At 42.4% G+C, this 24,747-nt stretch overlaps 1 protein-coding gene across 11 annotated transcripts in view; it reads right to left on the minus strand.

Annotated features, from left to right (window-relative positions):
- Positions 1-24,519, minus strand: part of ST3GAL6 (ST3 beta-galactoside alpha-2,3-sialyltransferase 6) — a 58,501-nt gene extending 33,982 nt beyond the window's left edge. For 2 of the 11 annotated variants that reach the window (XM_028844694.2, XM_015129399.3), the window contains exons 1-2: positions 24,250-24,519; positions 5,196-5,364 (exon numbers count right to left, since the gene is read on the minus strand). Coding sequence is in view for 1 of the 11 variants with exons in the window: in XM_001089053.5 (XP_001089053.3) it covers positions 23,739-23,910 (172 nt within the window). In the remaining 10 variants the exon portion in view is untranslated. Of the gene's footprint in view, positions 1-5,195; positions 5,365-23,156; positions 23,394-23,433; positions 23,593-23,738 lie in introns of those variants that run through there. The other 9 variants (XM_028844695.2, XM_015129395.3, XM_015129417.3 and 6 more) reach the window with 6 other exon arrangements.
- Positions 24,520-24,747: the final 228 nt, after the last annotated feature.

Consider the following 24,747-nt stretch of genomic DNA (forward strand, 5'->3'; position numbering starts at 1 on the left):
TTTTAGGGAACTTCTTTTGTTCCTCCTGTTTATTCAAATTTTCTTTCCACGCCCATTTATTCTCTTAAAGTAAAAATTGTCCCTGTATTCTCATATTAACATCCTGCTAATAAGATATCAGCTTCCAAGAAGCATTAGATGTTGTTAACAGGTTGATGACTGTGGCTACTGTTTTTTTTTTTTTTTTTTTTTTTTTTTTTGAGATGGAGTCTTGCTCTGTTGCCCAGGCTGAAGTGCAGTGATGAGCTCTTGGCTCACTTCAACCTCTACCACCCGGATTCAAGCAATTCTCCTGCCTCAGTCTCCCAAGTAGCCGGGATTACAGGCATGTGCCACCATGCCCGGCTAATTCTTTGTATTTTTAATAGAGATGGGGTTTTGCCATGTTGGCAAGGCTGGTGTTGAACTCCTAACCTCAAGTGACCCACCCACCTCGGCCTCCCAAAGTGCTAGGATTACAGGCATGAGCCACCATGTCCAATCTGTGTCTAATTTTTAAAATTGGCTTTATTCATTTTTTTTCCTTTTCTTGAGACAGGGTCTCACTCTACTGTCCAGCCTGGTCTCTAACTTCTGGGCTCAAGTAATCCTCCTGCCTCAACCTCCTGAGTAGCTGGGGATAAAACTTTTACACACTAAAATTTACCACTTTTAGGTGTATCAGGTAACAACCACTGAAGTCATGATTCTAAACATTGTCATCAACCCCAAAAGTTCCTTTGTTCTCTTTGTAGTCACTTCCTTCTTCCCACTTCCTGGCCCCTAGCAGCCTGATCTGCTATCACTGTAGTTTTGCTTTTCTAAAATTTCATATAAATTGAATCATATTATATATATCTTATTTCTGACTTCTTTCAATTAACATAATACTTCTTTTTTAAAAATGCTCAAGTTGTTGCTTGTACCAGGAGTTCATTCCTTTTCATTGCTAAATAGCATCCTATTGTATGGTCATACCACAATTTATTTATCAGTTCAACGGGCAAATACACATTTGGTTTCTTTGCAATTTTTGGTTATTGTAAATAAAGCTGCATTAAACATTCCGGTACAACTTCTTGGGTGGATATATGTTTTCATGGGCCATGTAATAAACACGTTTATGTATGTTTTCATGGGCCATATAGTAAACATTTTATATGAAAACTTGATATTGCATGCTGGTGCCTATCTCAGTTTTTAAAAAAAGCCCTACCTATAGCAATTCAAATTACTATTGCTATTGAATAATACAAATCACTGACCAAGGTAAGAATCTCTTAATCTATCTCTAAATTAAGTACTCGACTTTAGGATATGGAGAATAGAGCTCACAGTCTAGTGAAAAGAGCTGTTATACTGTTTCAAGATGATTTCCATTATCTGCTAAGAGAATTAAAGCAAACTATTTTACACCTCTGTTATTCAAAGTGTGCTCCATGGACCAGCAGTACTGGCATCACCTGGGAAGTTGGCAGAACTGCAGTCTCAGCTGCAACCTTTGATCCACTGAGTCAAGTGGATTTGGCAAACCCCATAGGATCTGTGTGTTTGGGAAGCACTGCTAGAGAAGGTCAGAGAAAAAGGGAATTGTATCCAACCGAGAAGATCAGGGCTTCACAGAAAATAGTTTTTGAGGGGAACTGGCAGCTCATTCTAAGTTTTATGCTACATCTTTTAAGAGTCTTTAGAGCTTGACCTTTTAAAGTTTTCAATCAACAGAAGTTTCTCTGAAGAAACTAGTCAGATTTCCTTTGAAAATAAGTGGCTTTGAGAAAAATTTCCCTCACCACTCTAGGGAATGTTTGTGGGCTGTTTTGTTTTTTTTTTTTTTTCAATTCCCTGGACACTGTCTTTCCTATATTATTTTCAGTCTTACCCTTCCATCCATTATTAGTGTCAGTATGATACTACCGGTAATATGTAGTATTCCTCCATTCACATTACACCTATAGGACACACACCTTATTTTGCATCTTCTGATTCACCTAAGTGCCAACTGAATCACTGGCCACATATTTACAATATTTCCAATTATTGCAATTTACAACTGGAACCCAAGAATTACAGATCTTAGAGCTGGGAAGACCGCAAGAGCTGGGGGCATTTAGACACAGTAATGACTTATGTATACTACAGAAGAGGCAACCAGGATTTTGAAAAGTTTAAAGAAAAAAAAAAAATTGTCAAAGGCTATCTTGCTAATAGTAGCAAAGTTGGTAATAATGAAGAACATTTTACATGAGTTCCCCTCCAGCACAATTCCTGTCCCATTATGGGTGCACAATATTTACCTATTTGATGAGTAAATAAGTCAATAAATGAAGAAATAAATTACTATCCCCAAACCCACTCATCTGTTTTTGTTCCAGTCCTCTCTGATCTCTGTGGTTTTCAGTTCCAGAATCTCCCCTTGGGTGGCACTACACGGCCTCCCTCCTCTACTTCTCTGCCTGTGTTTCTAGATTTCCTCTTCTTCCGCCGGCCTCCTAAATACAGGTGTTCTCAAGCTGTTATCTTAATCCTGTTTCCTAAACCCATGTTCTCATTACTTCTCACCTTAGCTACTAGCAATGATCTCTAATCTTTCTTCCCTTTAAACCAGCCCACATGCTGTACTCAGCATAAAATCCTCAAAGTGCAGCTCTCACCTTGTCACTCTGCCTGGTATTTATGACTTCCATGATTTGGTCTTAATAATTCGTTGGTAATTTATTCTTTGTAGGTAGTAGCTTAAGATTGTTTGCTTGGCAATCAGACCCCCTGAGTTTGAGTCTCAGCTCTTCCTCTGATGAGTTGTATCACCCTGAGAATTTGCCTAATCTTTTTATACTGCAGCTTCCTTGGCTGTAAAATAAGACTACTACTACTTCCTAATAGAGCTATTACAAGTAGTAAATATAAAATACTTAGCTAAGTATCTGGCACATGGTAAAGACTCTCCTAATCTTGTTTTAATTCTTCTTTTAACATTAGTGAAGTATTAGCTTCCCATACACCAAGCGCTCCCTAAAAAATTAGCTTCCTAATGTCCTGGTAGAGATCCTGAAGAACTCATGCCTTTGTGCTAATAATAGCCTCAAAAAATTAAGTTTCCATTACTGTGCTATTATTGCTGCACAATCATTTTAACATCTTAAAGTATCTGTGACAGGAAGCTTTACTCATCTGCTTTTGAATATGAAGTGAAAGGCATTCAAAATAGTATTAATTAATTGGCAAAACTCATCTTAGAATTAGACCCTATTTCTGGCTATAGAAACCATATCTTTTTTATGCTTTTCATAATAAAGCTGCTCTGAAATTTAGTAAAAACAAAAAACTCAGATTTGTAAACGGCATTTCAAATTTATGTTTTGAAGCAAAAAAAAATAAAAATCAAGAACTCTACAAATAATCTGAGTTGGCAAATAGGTTTCATGAAATAGGTGTCATTCCATTTGGATCCATTACAATGTTGAGAAGAATTCAGATATTGTGTCCTAGGTGTTGAAGTAAATACCATGGTGACTTAAGCAATGTTTAACAAGGTAAGGATAAAGACTGGAATTGTGCTCACCCTAGGCAGAGATTAAGGACAGAAGAATAAACACTGTGCAACAGGTGCCAATAAAAACAGTTAAAATTAGGGCTGGGCATGGTGCCTCACACCTGTAATCCCAGCACTTTGGGAGGCCAAGGCAGGTGGATCACTTGAGGTCAGGAGTTCGAGACCAGCCTGTCCAACATATAGTGAAACCCCGTCTCTACTAAAAACCACAAAAATTAGGTGGACATGGTGGTGCGCACCTGTAATCCCACCTACTTGGGAAGCTGAGGCAGGAGAATGGCTTGAACCTGGTGGCAGAGGTTGCAGTGAGCCACAGTCGCACCACTGCACTCCAGCCTGGGCAACAGAACAAGACTCTGTCTCGGGGGGGAAAAAAAAAAGTTAAAATTAACTAGACACTTATGTAACTGTTCTAAATGCTTCAGACATAGACTTATTTTAATCCTCAAAACCAAACTTTATGAAAGGCTTTATCGTCATCCCTATCATACAGATAAAGACACTAAAGCACACAGAAGTTATAACTTCCCCCAGGATACCCAAGTAGTAAGTGACAGTGCTGAGACTTGAACCCAAGCACACACTAGAGTCCAGGAGCATCATAAAGACTCTCAAAATACTTCCATCTTTTTGATGCCAGAAATTGTAAAGAATGACAGGAGAAACAGCTTTACAAATCACCAAGATGATTACAGTCCAGATTCCACTAAATGGAGATGTTGCTGGCAGTAAAACCTGAGGACCCAGCCCTACCTCCAGCCTTGATTCAGGTCCTCAAGAGTTCTGCAAGTCCAATGGCTCAGGACCATGCTGGGGAAGGACTTTGAAACCCTCATGAGCAATCTCAGTGGGAACAAGCAAGAGCTTAAGGGGTTCCCTAGGACTAAATCACAAGACCATTGTGAGTGTCCATATTGGCCAGCACTACTAAAGCATAATGTTATCAGTCAATAAGTGTCTTTCCCAAAACGATCTCCAAACAAATTTGCTAGAAGAATCATTCTCTGATGAACTTTAATAAATCATTGAGTGCCTGCATATATTCATGGGTAAAACATGTAGCTCATTCCTGGTGGACATTTGAACTCTAGATCTCTTTTCAGAATAGTGTTATACATTGATGTCTGAAATCTGTGCAAAGGATTCCAAAACAGTACAAAAAATCAGCCTAAACAATTAAAAGGTACTTTAATGAAACTATCATTAATTGTTGCACGTAAAGACAGAGAGAGAGAACTAGAACTAATTCTATTGAGAAAACAAGGCCCAAAGAGGGAAAGCCTCTTGCCCAAGGTTATAAAGCTGGTTAACAGCAGAATTTCTATAATATTTGTGACACATATAATGTTCTAATTTTAAGAGTTTTCTTACTCCTAAGTATCGGCTAAGAAGAGTCCCAAAGAAGGTCCATTCAATTGAGAATAAAAACAATATTTAAGACTCTCGTAGCTCAACCGTGGGATATGCCGAAGGGTCATGGGTTACATTAGCAGTCTTATAGGCCCCCAGCCTGCAAAACTAGTATGAGAAAAAATAGTAGGCACCTGTCTTCATAGAAGAGGGGATTTTAACATCACCCACAAGAGAAACATTGTATAAGAACATTACAAGTGCTCAAGTTTACATTTAAGGAATTTGAGACAATGGTGGTGTTGCCTTTGCTTACCTGCACTTTTAAGAATCTGTGTCCTAAAGGCCCTCCGTTCGCAAAGGTGGAGAATTTGCTAAAGAGGGACCAGGCTGCCAAAGACTCAGGACGCTGCCTGCTGAATTGCTGGGGCCTCTGTTAGAAATTATCTAAGACCCGGGATGTGCTGCTTCCTCACTTGCAAATGCTGAAATAAAACATAAAGATAGTATGTTTCTAAGAATGGTTTAGCTGCCCCAGAAAAATGTAAAGTCATTTTTAAAAATTTAAGGAAAATGCCGCCGGGCGCGGTGGCTCAAGCCTGTAATCCCAGCACTTTGGGAGGCCGAGACGGGCGGATCACGAGGTCAGGAGATCGAGACCATCCTGGCTAACATGGTGAAACCCTGTCTCTACTAAAAAATACAAAAAACTAGCCGGACGAGGTGGCGGGCGCCTGTAGTCCCAGCTACTCGGGAGGCTAAGCCAGGAGAATGGCGTGAACCCGGGAGGCGGAGCTTGCAGTGAGCTGAGATCCGGCCACTGCACTCCAGCCTGGGCGACAGAGCGAGACTCTGTTTCAAAAAAAAAAAAAAGAAGGAAAATGCCATTTTAGTAAACTCACTTCTGATCTCCTTAAAAATGCTTTACAGGATGATGAAATTACCAAACACCAAAAACAAAACAAAGAAATCCAACAGTACATATTACATTACTGTCTGCCTTTCAGAACTGGCTTTCCGAAGGACCCAGCTCAGTCTCCTTAAAAATAATAACATATCCAGCTCAATTAATCCCAAGTAACCTGGTAATGAAAGAACCATCTGTCTTATTTTCCAGCTTCTCTCCACACGTACACACAGCTTTCCTTTGAAATGCAGAGGTGAGGTGAGAGAAGTAGCTATTTCTCTGAAAATCATTAGAAGAGGAAGGGACAGAGGGAGAGTGGAGAATGAGGAGGAGATCAAGAGGAATAAAAATATCTAGAAGAAAGTGAGGGAAAAAGAAGTGTGGGTGAAGTATTAGAACAACTAGTTTAAAAATGTGCCGTGGGCTACTTTCTTTAAAAAAAAAAAAAAAAAAAAAAAATTGAAAAAAATCTCAAACCTCTCTTGCTACAGTTATTTTTACACAAAACACACACACACACACACACACACACACAAAATGCATGCTCTTTAAGAGGTTAAAAACAATTATGCTAAATCGACTCTGCCTGTGTGCTATAAAAGGCCAGCATGGTTTATGGGGTATTTCAAGTCCATTATTATGGTATTAATATTCCGGTATTTTGCCTATTTAAATTAAAGGCACTTGGAAAATAGCAGGTGCATGAATATCTCATTAACCCTGTGCTGTTTCTTAGAAGCAGAAAATGAAATTCCCACACGGAAGATACCCTCCCTATACTAGAAAAAACGGCAACATCCTTATTTTCAAAGATAAGATGTTGCGACAGATCTTGTTGAAATAACTCTTATCTTTTAAGCCTCCCCACACAATTTAGCTGCATTTTCACAGTCTATTATGCTTTCTTCAGTCTACTGTATAAGTCAAAGCCAGGCACAGTGGCTCATGCCTGTAATCCCAGCACTTTGGGAGGCTGAGGCGGGCAGATCACGAGGTCGGATCACGAGGTCAGGAGATCGAGATCATCCTGGCCAACATGCTGAAACCCCGTCTCTATTAAAAATACACAAAATCAGCCAGGCGCGGTGGCAGCCGCCTGTAGTCCCAGCTACTCGGGAAGCTGAGGCAGGAGAATCACTTGAATTGGGAGGCAGAGGTTGCAGTGAGCTGAGATCGCACCACTGCACTCCAGCCTGAGCGACAGAGCGAGACTCTGTCTCAAAATAAATAAATAAATAAATAAATAAGTTCAGACACGCCGAAGAGATATTGCATGTTCAGTTCCAGACCACTGCAATAAAGCAAATATCACAATAAAGCAAGTTACAAATTCTTCAGTTTCCTAATGGATATGTTATGTTTACATAACACTCTCTATTAAGTGTGCAGTAATAGCATTATGTCTAAAAAACAATGTGCATATCTTAATTTTAAAATATTTTACTGCTAAAAATGCTAATGCTTGATCATATGAGCCTTCACTGAGTTGCAATCTTTTTGCTAGTGGACGATCTTGCCTCAGTGCTTATGGCTGCTAACTTACCAGGCTGCTGGTTGCTAAAGGCTGGGGTGGCTGTGACAATGTCTTAAAATAAAACAATGACGTTTGCCGCGTCAACTGTCATTTCCCTTTACGAAAGATTTCTCTGTACCATGCAATGCTCTTTGACAGCATTTCAGCCACAGTAGAACTTTCAAAATTACAGTCAATCCTTTCAAACCCTGCCACTGTTTTATCAACTAAATTTATCTACTATTCCTAACCCTTTGTTGTCATTTCAACAAAGTTCAGAGCATTCTCACTAGGAGTTGATTTCATCTCAAGGAATCACTTTCTTTGCTCCTGCATAAGAAGTAATCCTCATTCATTAAAGTTTTATTATGAGTTTGTAACAATTCAGTCACTTCTTCAGGCTCCACTGCTAATTCTAGTTCTCTTGCTATTCCCATCACATCTGCAGTTTCCTCCTCCACTACAATCTAGAAGCCCTCAAAGTCATCCATGAGAGTTGTAATCGACTTCTTCCAAACTGCTGTTAAAGTGGATATTTTGACCTCCCATGAATCACAAATGTTCTTAATAACATATAGAATGGTGAATTCTTTCCAGAAGGCTTTGAATTTACCCACATCCATCAATCAGAAGGGTCACTATCTATGGCACCTATAGCTTTACAAACTATATTTCTTAAATAATAAGACTTGAATGTTGAAATTATTCCTTGATTCATAGACTGCGGAATAGACGTTGTTTTAGCAGGCATGAAAACAACATTAAACTCTTCATACAACACCACCAGAGCTCTTGGGTAACACTGTAGAGCAATAATATTTTGAAAACAATCTTTTTCTTCTAAGCCGCAGGTCTCAATAACTGGCTTAAACCATTCAGTAAACCATGCTGTTCCTTTATAGCACACAGGCAGAGTAGATTGAGGATAATTATTTTTTAATAGATGGGGTCTCCCTATGTTTCCCAGGCTGGTCTCGAACTCCTGTGTTCAAGTGATCCCTCTGCCTTGGCTTCCCAAATGCTGGGATCACAGGCGTGAGCTACCACACTTGGTTGATTTAGCATAATTTGTAAGGGTTGTAGGATTTTCGGCATGGTAAATGAGCACTGGCTTCAACTTAAAAGTCACCAGCTGCATTAGCTTCTAACAAGAGGGTCGGCCAGCCCTTTGAAGCTTTGAAGCCAGGCATTGACTTCTCTCTAGCTATAAAAGTCCTAGAAGGCATCTTCTTCCACTTCTACAGAAGACTGTTTTGTCTACAATGAAAATCTATTGTTTAGTGTAGCCACTTTCATCAATTATCTTAGCTAGATCTGGATAACTTGTTGCAGCCTCTTCTTTAACACTTGCTGCTTCACCTTGCACTTCTGTGTTATGGAAACTGTTTCTTTCCTTAAACCTCTTGACTTCCAACTTTTCTTCCGCAGGTTCCCTTAGTCTTCATGGAAAAGAGAGCCTTGTTTGGGATCAGGCTTTGGCTTAAGAAAATTCTGTGGCTTGTTTGATGTTCTATTCAGACCACTAACACTCTCTATATATCAGCAACAAGGCTTTCACTTTATCATTTGCGTGTTGACTGGAGTAGCACTTGTCATTTCCTTCAAGAACTTTTCCTATGCATTCACAACTTGGTTAACTATCTCAAGAGGCATAGTTTCTGGTCTGTATTGGCTTTCAACATGCTTTCCTCACTAAGCTTAATAATCATTTCTAGCTTTTGATTTAAAGGGAGAGATGTGCAACTCCTTTCACTTGAACACTTAGAGGCTATTGGAGGATTATTAATTGGACTAATTTCAATGTTGTTGTATCTCAGGGAACACGGAAGCCCAAGGGGAGCAAGAAAAACAGGGAAAAAACTGGTCGGTGGTCCATTCAGAACACATAAACATTTATAGATTAAGTTGACTGTCTTATAGGGGTGTAGTTTGTGGTGTCCCAAAACAATGACAACAGTAACATCAAAGATCAGTGATCACAGATCACCATAACAGATATAATAATAATGAAAAAATTTGAAGTATTAAGATTACCAAGATGTAACACAATGGTAAGAAGTGAGCACATACTGTTGGGAAAATGGTACCAATAGGCTTATTGGACAAATGGTGGCCACAAACCTTCAATGTGTAAAAAGCAAAATAAAATAAGCCATGCCTGTAACTGGCTCTAACTGCTTCTTTGCATCTTTACTTCTTTATGAGGGCTCCCATGACAAACAAAACTTGTAAAATAAATGTGCATGCTTTTCTCCTGTTAATCTAACTTATGTCAATTTAATTATTGGACCCAGTTGGGACCTTAAGAGGATGAAGGTGGGGTTTTTCTACCACTACGTTCTCTGTTAGAATATACTTATTTTTAAAAATTCTTAGAAAACAAATACCTTAAAAATGGCAAATATTTTATTTCAGAGGCCATTTATGAACTCTAATGTCCTTCAACAGGGAAATAATTATGCTTGGCTATTATGAAAATCATATAGTAACATAAAAAATAGATTTTACCAAATAAAGTTTTTAAAAGTTTACTACATGAAGATTATTTTTATGTGTTAGATATATGTGTATGTAACACCTTATAGTTAATCCTCACTTATTATTCATAAATTCTTGGAAACTATGACTTCGAGCAAAGTAAGGTATACGAAAACCAATTTTTTTCATCAACAATAAAATAACATTGAACAAAAATGTTTTGCTTACGGTTGTAGTTTCCAAAAACCTATTAATGACATTAAATGAGAATGTACTGTACCGAAAGGCATTAAAGAGAAACAAAATCAACTGATGTGCTGAGTTGTAGATTACAGAGGATTTTTTTAAGTACATAAATGTTTCAATTTTCAAAGAAACTAAAAGTGCTTATTTTCATATATCTCTATATACATTTCACTTTTGAAGTGCTAAGTAGCAAACCCATTTAGAAATCAGGAGAAAAGCAAAGGAGTGCTGTTTAATGCCTACTACTAGAGAAGTCTTCACCATAAGACAGAAGTTTGAACCTAAAGAAATTATGGATCATGATATATTTGTGCCTCAGGATTATTCTCTCCTTAAATGCACAGAAAGTACAGTTCCTGAGTTTCTACCATCTTCTATCCACTATTACTAATTACTAACTATAGAATCCATCACAATTTTAAACTTGGAAGGGTCCTTCAAGATTATTTAGTCTGAGCCGGGCGCAGTGGCTCATGCCTGTAATCCCAGCACTTTGGGAGGCCAAGGAGGGAGGATGGCCTGAGGTCAGGAGTTGGAGATCAGCCTGGCCAACATGGCAAAACCCCATCTCTACAAAAAATAGAAAAATTAGCCGGGTGTAGTGGCAGGCACCTGTAATCCCTGCTACTCCGGAGGCTGAGGCTGGGAGAATTCTTTGAACCCGGGAGGCAGAGGCTCCAGTGAGCCAAGATCTTGCCACTAAACTTCAGCCTGGGCAACAGAACAAGACTCCGTCTCAAAAAAAACAAAAACAAAAAAAAAAAGTTGTAAGGCAGTTTAAAGTCAATCTTTTGCTAGTATGCTCTGCATAGTTCCCTATTACTAACCAAAGTCTAATTGTTGGGCTGCTTTTTAAACTGAGGGCTCTTCTATTTTATCAAAGAAGAAGGAATCTTCGATATGCCAAAGTTCAGCATAATGAAGCCTTTATTTACAACATGCCACACTATTTGGAAAATCAGGATTTCATTTAAAAAATAAAGTGAACTGATTTTTTTTTTTCCTATCAAAGATGTTTTTGGGGCCAGGGGAACTGGGAAAAACTGGACACCAGAGGTGTGGCCCCAATCTGGGTCTGGGAGGATGAATAAGAACACTTCAGGCCGGGCGCGGTGGCTCAAGCCTGTAATCCCAGCACTTTGGGAGGCCGAGACGGGCGGATCACAAGGTCAGGAGATCGAGACCATCCTGGCTAACACGGCGAAACCCCGTCTCTACTAAAAACACAAAAAATTAGCCGGGCGAGGTGGCGGCGCCTGTGGTCCCAGCTACTCGGGAGGCTGAGGCAGGAGAATGGCGGGAACCCGGGAGGCGGAGCTTGCAGTGAGCTGAGATCCGGCCACTGCACTCCAGCCTGGGCGACAGAGCGAGACTCCGTCTCAAAAAAAAAAAAAAAAAAAAAGAACACTTCAGCAGAGACCCAGGCAAGGTGCAGACGGGCAGCCCTGCAAGGTTCAACCTGGAGCATGTCAGGAAGCAAACTGGCTCAATCTCAAAGTGTAGTAAAGAGCAGACTCAAGAAATGAAGAAAAACCAATATAATCGTAATGAAACTTCTGTTTGCCCCTGGGGCACATCACAGACAGGGAGTAACCAGAAGCAAGAGAGGCAGTTTGTGAGTCAGTTTAGAGAGCCACAGCTTGGACAGGATGTAGCACTACTCAGTTGGGCCATCTTCAGGACCAAGAACCAAGCATACTCAGGGGATGCAGAGAAGAGGGATCAGAGCACCAGTCCCACAACAGAACCTCTGTATTAGTGCCTAGGACTGCTGAAACAAAGTGCCACATACTGGGTAGCTTAAAACAACAGATATTTACTGTCTCACAGTTCTGGAGGGTAGAAGTCTGAAATCAAGGTGTTATCAGAGTCATGCTCCCTCTGAAAACTGTAGAGAGGAATCTTTCTTTGCCTCTTCCTAGCTTTGGTTCTGCCACCAATCTCGGGCATTCCTTGGCTTGTGGATGCATCACTCCAATTCTGTCTTCACGTGGCGTTCTCCCTGTGTTTCTGTCTTCACCTGGACACTAATCATATTGCATTAGGGACCCACCCTACTCCAGTGTAACCTCATCTTAACTAATTACATCTGCCATGACCCTATTTTCAAATAAGGTCACAGTCTGAGGTACTGGGGATTAGGACTTCTAAACATCTCTTGGGGTGGTGGTGGGGCGGGGGAAAACTGAACCAATTACACCCTCGTTGAGGTGCCCAAGGCTCACCCTCAGCCAGAGGGATCCTAATGTTCTAGGTCATTCTGAATACCGGGTGCTAATTAATGTGAAAGAAAAACAGGAAAGAATTTATCTATGGTGTCAAAAGTCAGAATAGTGGTTAACATGTGAGGAGTAATAGTGACTGGGTGGGAACACATGGTACCCTTCTAGAGGGCCAGTACTGTCCTATTTCTTCATCTGGAGGCAGCCTGCCTGGGTGCATTCACTGTAAGGAAATTTACTGAACTGTACTTACATGCTTTGTGTACTCCTCTGTATGTCTGATGTATTTCCATAAAAACTTTACAAAACGTTAGAGAAGATGGAGCTATCCAAGAAACAGGGGTCTTGGAAGCCCAGCTAGGACCTCAGGGAGGGGCATTATCTGGGAGGAGTTACACAGCCAGGAGCTGGCAGCTCAGCCCTGCTGGTTCAGACACTTGAGTTGTCTGTTCACCTGAGAAGCAGAATTCTTAAGAGGCTGCTTTGTAACTGGAAATGAAGTAATTCATTTAAATTAAGAAAAAAAATGGGCCAGGCATAGTGGCTTATGCCTGTAATCCTAGCACTTTGTGAGGCTGAGGTGGATAGATCGCCCTGAGGTCAGGAGGTGGAGAACAGCCTGGGTAACATGGCAAAACCCCATCTCCACGAAAAATACCAAAAAAAAAAAAAAAAAGCGCTAGGCTTAATGGCTCTCATCTATGTTCCTAGCTACTCTAGAGGCTGAGGCTTGAGCTAGGAAGGGAGGTTGCAGTGAGCCAAGATTGTGCCCCTATACTCCAGCCTGGGTGACAGAGCAAGACCCTGTCTCAGAAAAAAAAAAAAGCGTGGCATGGTTGCTGATGCCTGTAATCCCAGCACTTTGGGAGGCAGATCACCTGAGGTCAGGAGTTTGAGACCAGCCTGACTGACATGGGCAAACCCCGTCTCTACTAAAAATACAAAACAAAATTAGCCAGGCGTGGTGGCACATGCCTGTAATCCCAGCTACTCAAGAGGCTGAGGGAGCAGAACCGCTTAACCCAGGAGGCAGAGGTTGTGGTGAGCTCAGATCACGCCATTGCACTCCAGCCTGGGCAACAAGAGCAAAACTCCATCACAAAAAGAAAAAGAAAGAAAAAAGAAAGAAAGAAAAACAAAAGAAAAAGAAAACTATAAAGGCCAAGAAGTTTGTATATTTGAACCGGTAGATTGACAACTTCTACAGGAAAATCCATGAGTGATAATTAAAAAGTTGTTTAGTAAGCATGGACCCCACAATAAGGGTATGATCTCCCCTGCACAGTGCTGGAAATATGCTGATATTCTGCTTCGCACTGTTTTCCTAGCCTCCTTGCAGATCTCTCCCCGACATTCCACTTTCAGGCTAATTAAAGTTCAAGTAAGTTATAGAGTTGTTTCTTTCACATCTAATTCTTCTCTGGGAATTTTGAGCTCTTGTGGTTAGGGTGTTTGGGGTCCTAATGCTTAATTTCCAAGGAAGAGGAAACACCACAGAAAGACAGAGTTAAAATCTACTGGACAACACTCAAACTTAGAAAACATATTTTTGGAGTAAAAATGTAAAATTTTTTAGAGCTAAATATTAACATCAGATACTGTATAAGCTATGAATAACACATTGATATATCAAATCAAAGGAGTGGAGAGGGGAAGGAAGCCAAAACTTAATTGCAGTGCCAACAAAGAAATACAAATCAAATATTGATGAAAATGTGTATGTACATTATGATACACATAATTGTGGAAAATGAAACAGTGAATAGAAAGCACTTGGCTTTCTACTGTGGAAAATATATGAAGAAGGTACTGAAAGGTTCAAGGCCACACATTTGTAGTGATCCTCTTGACTTCTCATTGGATGTCTCCATCCCGTCAAAGCCCATCTCTACTATCAAACTTCATACAGAATTCCCTGCCTCAAAACTCACCAATGACACTTCACATTTCTATCCTTCAAACACTCAAGTTATTAAAAGTGAGAGTGCTAAGTATCAATTATGTATTACCTTACTAATGTTTTCATCATATTCTGGTAAAAACTGCAATTGGAAGGAATGTATTACATGCTATATTATAAGCCCCAAGTCCAAGTTTAGAAGCAACTGCAGAATTTACCTGTTATAAATTGTTTATATAGACCTACTTCCCTAAGTGCCTTATAGAGAGGTATAAATACATAAGCCATAGGCCTCTAAGTCTGTTCAAGTTGGCTCCTATGGCCTGTCCTGCCTCATCTCCTGAAATGCTTGACTCTTGACAATGTGCTCTAGTAACACCAAATTTTGTGCACTTCTCAATCCTTCTTGGCACTGTTTCATGTCTTAGCACCTCTGGTCATACTGTTCCTGCTGCCCGGAATGTTCTCCCTCTCCTCTCACCCTGCCCCCCAATTCCCCTCCCACAACATTCCCACTCCCTGATATAAATTGGAATCATCTGTTGGGATTCCGTTCTTCAAGGAGGACTTCCCTTTCTATCTCTACCCTGCATTTGGATGATGACACACAGGAGTCCAAGCAAGCACATGTAAAGCTGTTTCAAGGACAGAGATAACTACGAGCTCCTGCGTTTTGAATCACAAAACAACCACATCTCAGATTTTAAAATGTTAAGTTTTTCAAGGACATTTGGAGAGAATGGTTTTTGCTCCTTAAGCCTAGTTTATTCTGAAACATTCACAGCTCTATTCGACCTACAGATTTTCTTCCCCCAACTCCACTCAAAAACATATGTGCATACATGCATGCTCACACACACACACACACACACACACTGAATCCCTCTACTATATGTCCATGGATCCCTTTATAATAGCAGAGTACTTGGCACATGACAGACGTCAAGTATTTGTTGCTATTCACTAAAGAATGATGAAATATAATAACATAGGTAGTTTAACATAGTCCAAAGGGAAGCCAGGTGCTAAGAGGAAACAGACCTGAGAAAAAATTAGAGGTATATAAGACCAATCAGAAAGACTTTCTGGAGAAAGTCAATTTTTAACTGAGGAAGAATAGAATTGTCATAATAGCTATAAAAACAGAGTTATAATAGTAATAGTGGCAGATAACACTGATTAAATATTTGACATTTGGCAGAAACTATGCTCAAATATTTGTATGTGTTTTTTCCATTGTCGTAATTACTGTGATGTGCATATTATTTCAAATTTATAGATAAGGAAAGTAAGGCTCAGAAAAGTTAGGCAAATTGTTCAGAATCATGCAGTGATAAGCCATGAAGCTGGAAACTGAACACATGTTCTAATCTGGCTTAGATGGTAGAGTGTGACGGGGAAGAATGGCACTGAGTGTCAAAGAACAGCCTTAGCTAAAGCACTAGGAGGCCTGCGTGGCTACAGGGTCAAACAGGACAATAAAGTTAGCAACATGAGATGACAGAAAACCTCAAAAATCAGTGGGAGAAATTCTCTGGATTTTTGAGCAGAAGAAAAATAACGAAAATCATGCTTGAGGAAGGTTATTATGAAAGGTGTATGTCCAGGAATATTGATGGTCATAATTAGAGAGCTTGAATATAAGACTTTTGTAAGGATATAATCTTTTATTCTATGACTAAAGCAGAAGAGCCATGCACAGCAAATTTGTAAAAAAAAAAAAAAAGTTTTTTGCAATAAGAGAGTCAGACTTGTCCTCCAGAAAATTCAGTACCTGCAAAATACTTATAGTTACTTGATGATCAGAAAACATACATATCTCCTTACATCCTGTTTATCAAAAAAATCAAATTATTTATCATTTAATTGTAGCATAGCTGGGATAAAACAAGAATAATTAGCTAAATCACTTTGACATCTACCTGAAATATCAGCTTTAAATATTAAAAATATTTTGGGCCGGGCGCAGTGGCTCACGCCTGTAATCCCAGCACTTTGGGAGGCCGAGACGGGCGGATCACGAGGTCAGGAGATCGAGACCATCCTGGCTAACACGGTGAAACCCCGTCTCTACTAAAAAATACAAAAAACTAGCCGGGCGAGGTGGCGGGCGCCTATAGTCCCAGCTACTCGGGAGGCTGAGGCAGGAGAATGGCGTGAACCTGGGAGGCTGAGCTTGCAGTGAGCCGAGATCCGGCCACTGCACTCCAGCCTGGGTGACAGAGCGAGACTCCGTCTCAAAAAAAAAAAAAAAAAAAAAAATTTTGACAGCAATGTCCTTTATCTCACAAGATCATTTACAACAGAAAGCTCCTTTAACTATCACAATCTATCAAGTAACTAAGATTATAAATTATATTTAATCGCTGCTCTAAAATGTAGTTGAAAAATGCATTTGTACCCTACTTGAATGCCTGTATTATCACCTCACTGCTCTCCTCTAAATTCAACTGGATAACCCATCTTACAGCTTTTAAATGCAATGAGTTATCCACAAAAAAAGAGGGAATTAAAAAAATAAAATCTATGATCTCCTTTTATTCTTTGGCCCTATGCGAACCATAGACAATGTACACATTCCCTATATCTGCTTTCTCCACCCCTTAATACATTAAGGACTCTTACATATTAGAGTTGCATAAGATTTTAATAAAAGGATTTGAGACTTCCTTCTAGGTTTCCTGCCTAAATATTTGCAATGGAACATTTCCTAAGCTGAAAACTCCATTAAGAGGTCAGAAGCAACAGGCTGATACCTCTTAAGACTACAATCTAACGGTATGAGAAAGGGGATTTCATAGAATCAGCTCAAAGACAAGAGGTCTGTGTTTATATGGCATTTTGCATGGGGGTTTTGTTTTTTTGTTTGTTTGTTTTGTCTTGGTTTTTGTTTGTTTTCTGTCTCAATTTCCATCCGTTCAAGTCTGCTACTGGTTATTTCTTGTGTTCTGCTAGCTTTAGGCTTGGTTAGCTCTTGTTCCTCTAGTTCCTCTAGATGTGAAGTTAGGCTGCTAATTTGGGATCTTTTTGAATTTTTGATGTAGGCATTTAGCACTATAAACTTCCCTCTTAGCAGTGCTTTAGCTGTGTCCCAGAGGTCTGGTATGCTGTATCTTTGTTCTCATTCGTTTCAAAGAACATTTTGGTTTCTGCCTTCATTTCACTGTTTTCCGAAAAGTCATTCAGGAGCAAGTTCTTTAATGTTCATATAATTGTATGGTTTTGAGTTATTTTCTTAGTATTGATTTATATTTTTATTGTGTTGTGGTCAGAGTGTGGTTGGTATGATTTTCGTTTTTTTGAATTTGCTGAGGATTGTTTTATATCCATTTGTGTGGTTGATTTTAGAGTATGTGCCATGTGCAGATGAGAAGAACGTATATTCTGTCATTTTTTGGTGGAGAGTTCTGTAGATGTCTATTAGGTACATTCTGTCAAGTTCAGGTCCTGAATATCTTTGCTAGTTTTTGGCCTTGATTATCTGTCTAATACTGCCAGTGGGGTGTTAAAGTCTCCCACTGTGATAGTGTGGAAATCTAAGTCTCTTCATAGGTCTTACCTTGTGAATCCGGGTGCTCCTGTGTTGACGGCATATATATTTTGGACAGTTAGGTCTTCCTGTTGAATTGAACCCCTTACCATCATATAATGCCCATCTGTATTAGTTCATTCTCACACTGCTATAAAGAAATACCTGCATTTGGGCACAGAGGCTTATGCCTGTAATCCCGACACTTTGGGAGGCCGAGGCAGGAGGATTGCTTGAGCCCAGAAGTTCAAGACTAGCCTGGGCAACTCAGTGAGACCCCATCTCTACAAATAACTTTTTAAAAAATTAGCTGGGTGTGGCGGTGTGTACTGCAGTCCCAGCTACCTAGGAGGCTGATATGGTAAGATTGCCTGTGCCCATGAGGTTGAGGCTTCAGTGAATAATGATTGTGCCACTGCACTCCAGCTGGTTCAACAGAGACCCTATTTAAAAAAAAAGAAGAAAGAAATACCTGAAACTAGGTAATATACAAAGAAAAGAGGTTTAATTGGCTCATGGTTCTTCAGGCTGTACAGAAAGCACGGCCGGGAGACCTCAGGAAACTTACAGAAGCCTCCTGGCAAAAGGTGAAGGGGAAGCAGGCACATCTTACACAATTGGAGTAGGAGGAAAGGTGGGGCTGGGTGGAGGTGCGGCAGCTAAACAACCAGATCTTGTGAGAACTCACTCAATATTACAAGAACAGCACCCACGAGGATGGTGTTAAACCATTAGAAACTGCCCCCCATGATCCAATTACCTCCCACCAGGCCCCACCTCCAACACTGATGATTACAATTGAATATGAGATTTGGGTGGGGACACAGATTCAAACCATATCACTATCTTTGTCTTTTTTCGTCTTTGTGGGTTTAAAATCTGTTTTGTCTAAAATTAGAATAGCAATCTCTGCTTTTTTCTGTTTTCCATTTGCTTGCCAGACTTTTCTCCATCCTTTTACTTTAAGCCCTTGGATATCAATGAATGTGGGATCAGGCTCCTGAGGTTTCAGGTTTTATGCCACTGTGTTAATCAGAAAAGCCAAAAGTTAGTTGTTTTGTATGCTAGTTAAGTATGTAAGTTAACAATAGGCCAAAGAATCTCAAAAATAATTTTCTCTCTAAAAATTGTGCCAAGCCTCCCTAGATACTAATGGAGTGGTGATGATGAGACATCCTGAAATCAAAGGACAAGAGGATAAAAGGAATACTGTACAGGTTTCTCTGAGCCCTGCCTGTCTTTGTGATATTCCTGTGCTCTGCCCTAGGGAAAAGAGAGGGGAAATCAGTTATGGCCAATTAGTGGGAAGAAAAAAAGGCAACTATGAGTAGAAATTTGTGTGTTTGTGTGTGTGTGAGAGAGAGAAACAGAGACAGAGACAGGAAAGGGCCGCGTGTGGTGGCTCACACCTGTAATCACAACACTTTAGGAGGCCGAAGTGGATGGATCACCTGAGTTCAGGAGTTCAAGACCAGCCTGGCCAACATGGCAAAACCCCATCTCTACTAAAAAATATACAAAAAAATAGCCAGGTATGGTGGCGCGTGCCTGTAATCCCAGCTACTTGGGAGGCTGAGACAGGAGAATCACTGAAACTCAGGAGGCAGAGGTTTCAGTGAGCAGAGATAGAGCCACTGCACTCCAGCCTAGGCGACAGAGCAAGACTCCATCTCAAAAACAAAGAAAAAGAAGAGACAGGAAAGCCCATCACCACTGGGTGAAGACTGAATTAGGCTCTCATCAAAAATCTCCAGGCATCCCATTCTAATTAGAATACAATTCAAATTTCACAAAATCTGCCTTCCTATCTTACTGACGGCATCTCCTCCCACTCCCTCTTTTGCACTCTTTTTTCACTACCTGTTGTCTTAACTACTCTCTTCTCACACTGCACCTTCTGTTTCTCAAACAACCCAAATTCACTCATGCCTCAGGGCCTTTGCAGGTGCTGGTACCTCTATCTGCTATGCCCTTAACCTTCTGTGCTCCACTTGCCTGGCTCCTTCTCATCATTCACATCTCAGCTCAAATATCCCCTCCTCGGATAAGCTCTCTGACTGCTCTAAAGTAGCTTCCTCTATACCCCTCTCGATCACACCTCCATAATGTACTGTCTGTGTGACACTCATTCTATCTGAAATAGTTTCATGTACTTGTATCTTATTTATTGACTCTGTCCCCATAAAACGTATGCTCTGTAAGAGCCCCCCCGCCCCCCGCCACAAGAACACTTCTTGTTACATGGCGGACACTCAGTAAATGTAGGCTGACCATTAGGGAAGTCCCACCTCAATGATCACATGGAATAACACCCAAAGTCCTCTGAAAAAAAACACTTTCTGCTCCCTTGTTGCCCCCATCTTTCAGCATAGTGACTCTGACCCACAGCCATAAGAACTCCAGGCATGTTTCCACAACGTGTGGAAGGTGGGAATAACCCTGCCGCCTCTAGAGGAATCTCCAGCTTCCTTGCCATCTCCTCATGTGGGGGCCTTGTTCTTATCATATCCTAAAGATCTTTCCATTCCCAACCAAATAAAAAGTAAATCAATGTTTAAAACATCTTTCAAAGCCCAGCACTAAATACATTGGAAAGTATGCAATGATGCTATCTGTATACTTTGTCTAAGGCCAAGCATATAAGAAGGGGAAAAAGAAAATGGGGGAGAAGGTAACTTTTCACTCAGCTTTTCAATGTTTTTAAGAAAATCTCCTATGGGCTAGGTGCTTTCCTTTCCCTCTTTCTCAGTGGTCCAGAAAGAGGAAAGCCCCTGGTCAGATACGAAAGTTTTTGGCAGTAAAAAGGTAAACTGGACAATCCCCCCAGATGACCAAAATCTCTCCAAGAAAAAGAAACATGGGCACAAGGAAGAAAACCAGGTCTTACTGATCCTGTTATCTTGTTTTTTTGTTTTTTGTTTTTGTTTTTGTTTTTTTTTTTGAGACGGAGTCTCGCTCTGTCGCCCAGGCTGGAGTGCAGTGGCGCGATCTCGGCTCACTGCAAGCTCCGCCTCCCGGGTTCACGCCATTCTCCTGCCTCAGCCTCCTGAGTAGCTGGGACTACAGGCGCCCGCCACCGCGCCCGGCTAATTTTTTGTATTTTTAGTAGAGACGGGGTTTCACCGTGGTCTCGATCTCCTGACCTTGTGATCCGCCCGCCTCGGCCTCCCAAAGTGCTGGGATTACAGGCGTGAGCCACCGCGCCCGGCCGATCCTGTTATCTTTTACTTTCACAACCTCACTGCCAGAATCTCAGCACTTCTTAGCCTGATTATGGGACAGTGAAGTTCCTGACCAAGTCTGAGACACTGCAGCTAATTCAGTACTGAGGTGTCACCATCAGGGGAAAGAACTCCAGCTACCCCACAATGGTGTGGGTAACCCCTAAGGGTTAAATTGGAAACTGTGATGTGTGACGTGTGCCATTATCCATCACAGTTGGGACAGACAGGAGAGAATGTTTCATTTCAACTATGAGGGTGGGGGTGTAACCCTGGGAAAATGTCTTCCAGGTAACATGTAGCTTGAGGTGTATTCAGAAAGGAAAGGACTTTTGGAATATGCCCATTGAAGACAGCATAAACTCCTAGATTTCGCCAGACCCTGCTCACCTAAGTGGCACATCAGAGATGTGCAGAAGATAGAAGGTACCTGGCTGGTGAAAGTCTAAAGTTGTCACAAGGAAGGCAAAATACACAGACCACCCATTCAAGAAGCCCAGCCTGGGGATAACTAGAAAGGTATATTCAGACTAAGGTATATATAAATTGAGGATATGCCAGGCAAAGGAGAAAGATATGCACAGGAAATGGAAGAATGTGTGCATAATGTATACTACAGAGGATGCCTGCGATGGTGTAGGCAGAGGTAGAGTCAGACCTTTATGTGAGCCACTGCAACTCAACCTAAGGCAATCTTGGTTTTTTAAGCTATAAATGTGGCTAAAAATTCCTTTCTTGCAGGAGTTTTGTCAGGAAGATTAAATAAAATAGCATATGAAAACACACCGAAAATCAGAGTGGGTGCCAAATAGGAGTTCCATGCTTCCTTCACCTTCTCAATAAGCATCACCTAAAATGCAGGCTAAACAGATCTCTGGTCCCCAAACCTGGATGGAAGCACAATTTCCATGGAAGCCATCTGGCAGTTTGCGTGGTTAGCAGATGATGCTTATCAGGGAAATGTGGGAAACATGGCAGTACTCACTTCTTCTCCCATAAGGTTCCACATGATGTGGAACACAGAAATGTCTCCAACAGAAGAAAACAGCTGTGAAATCCAGTCCTCTGCCACTGAATAAGAACACCTACAATTTACAATTTCACAGGAGACAGACTGAGGTTTTTAAACGGTATGTCTCTTAATGGTATTCTTCTGTCAATGCTGTCTATTCTTGAGCCTCAAAGGTTTTTATTTTTTTTTAATTGATTTAGGGCATAAGAACAAACTATCTCCAACAAATCTGCTGAAATGTAGTCAAAATTGCAGTCCCATTTTACCGCACCATGTAAACAACATATGGTGCTATCTGGGACTTGAGGAACTATAGTAAAAATACAGTTCACATCACAAGGAATGAAGATCTCCCCTCCCGGTCTACATGACCACGAGAACAACTTAGGAAACCAGACCAAGGCAACACTTTCTAGAAAAATTCTCTTCTTATAAGCAAAGTTGCCATTATCTAAAAAGCCTCTGGAATTTGGCGTTACTCAGAGACAATAAACTAAATAACATCTTTTTTCGCAGATCTTGGTATGAAAAGCGTTCTTAGTGAAACAACAAAGAAGCAACAACCAACTTGCAAAAGTCAAATCGGCATGCTTTCAAACGGAAAATGACCTGGCAGCCTGAGCAGATTTTCCCAAATATTTAACATCTCCCTGTAAATAAAAAGACAGCTTTATGGTCTGCAGCTAGGCGAGGAAGATTGAGGACCCGAAAGTCAAACATTCGGGCTAGCCTAAAAGAGGTGGCCCCTGGAGACCCGAAGAGTTATGAGGCTCAAAGGTCAGCGTGGACACCAGACCACAGAGCACGAGGAGCTTCCAGCAGAGCTGCAGTTTCCTTAACTATCCACCCACTCATAGCACCCAGCTGGTCCTCGTAAGGCAAATGGGACTTGCGAGTTTAGAATCGGTGTGATTTCGGATACACTAGCAGTCACCATGTTATTTTCATCCCTACCCCCACACAGTGTTTTTAAACATCATCTTTCAACGGCAACCTCTTCTCCCCCGCCTGCTCCTCCCCAGCGCCCCCGCCAACCCCCGCTACTGAAAATCCCAAAGAAGGTGCTTTGGGTTTGTTTTTGGTTTCTGGGCTGTCGCTTTTCATAGGTTTTCTTTTAAGCCAAAATAACAGCACACAAGAAAGACGCTTGAGATTGCTGGGATCTCCGGAACCGGCGGCCGCAAAATGACAAGTTGCTTCGCCCTTATCTTGAAAATTAACAGCAGCCCAAACACTGCAATTTACTCACCGCCCTCCTTTCTCCTAAGCTGCCTCGCTGCTTGTTTTGTTAGGTCTAGTTCTACTGTGGAGGGAAGAAGGGTTTCTCGAAAAACTTTATACGGTAAGAGACCAGAACCTTCCAGACCCCTCAACCCTCCTCGCGTACAGACCCTTTTACAAGAAAACAATAGTGAACGAGGAGCTGGACACTCCTCTTGGCTTCCCAGTTGCACAACCCCGCCGGCGATTGGACAAAAGAGGGTCCCAGAGCAGATTATCTCGGCCCCCAAGGCTCCTGGGCTTACCCGCGAGGCTGCGCGCCCCTCCCGCCCTTCACTGGGGCTCCAGGATTCCCGGGAGCCCTCTCGGCGGTGGCTGCGGCGCACCTCGGGTGGCTCGCGGGTCCCAGCGCTCATGGCCCCTTTACGCCTCCGCACGCCACCTCCTTGGTGCTGGCAGGGTATGTGCAGGGGTAAACAGCGCTCCGTGTCCCCACCCCCAACCCTGAGCCTCAGAGGCTGCAAAGCCGGAGGGTCCAGGCAGCACAGACCCCAGGCCGCCCGGACCCCGGCCCAGGACGCGGTCTCCCCGCACCCCAAATCTCCCTCACCCGGGCAATGCAAACCCGCAGCGAAGCCGGCCGGCGAAAGTGACCCGCCGAGGCCCAGGAGCGGCGACCACAGAGGCGCGCCGGGCTCCGCGACCTGGGGGGCCGCTGCTCTCAGCCCGTCCGCGCCGCTCACTCCAGCCGGCTGCTGCCTCTCTCGCGGCGCCTGCCGCATCGGGCCGCAGAAGCCCGAGGCCGGCGGAAACCAGAGGAAGGTGGCGCGGGCCAGGGGCGGCGCGGGCACGATTCCTTCCCCCCGGATCCGGCGGGGGAGCAGAGGAGGGAGCAGCGCTGCCGGGACTCTCAGGCTCCCGCCAGCCAGGATCCCGGGCGACTGCGCTGAGCGCCTCCGGAGTCGCGGGAAGCTCCTCCTGCTCCGCGGCTGGCGCCAGTTGCACGGTGGCCGCGGCCGCCCCCAAATTCGAGGAGGAAGGTGCAAAGTGGTGGGAGGTTGCGGGCCTCGCTATTCCAGGGGAGGTAGGGGGGCGAGGCGGGAGCGCAGCCAAATCCCTACCTTTCGGGCGGGGCGGACACCAGCCGCGCGCCCTCGCCGGGCGCCGGGACCGGAAAATCACCGCGAAGGGAGGGACGAGGAAAGGCGGCGGGTGGCTTCAGGACAAGGTAGGAGGATCGATTTCCACAGCCAAGAAGACACTCCCATCCCGCCCTGGTTTGTTTGGAAAGCTGCAGGAGCTAAAGTGAGGGGTGGCCGGGTACTCCCCTTCCCCGCCGGGCTGGCAGGCGGCAAAAGTAAATACTGAGGCGTGTCGCGCCGCGGACTGACTGTGACACAAGGCTCAGCAGAAGGTTTGGTCCCTATCAGAAGGGGCGGAGTGTTCAGAGAGCTCCTTAATTCCGTGGCTCTGCCCTTCAAGGGCAAATGTGTTCGTACTTTTTATCTTTTGAAGGAGATAATTAGGGAGAACGAAGGTGGAACGTGCTTTTTGCCTTTTCTTTTCTCTCCATAGGAAAAACCCTACGTTATTTACGTCCTCTTACTTGGATGGCTCTG

Source organism: Macaca mulatta, chromosome 2 (assembly GCF_049350105.2).
Source record: "Macaca mulatta isolate MMU2019108-1 chromosome 2, T2T-MMU8v2.0, whole genome shotgun sequence".
Lineage (NCBI taxonomy): Eukaryota > Metazoa > Chordata > Mammalia > Primates > Cercopithecidae > Macaca > Macaca mulatta.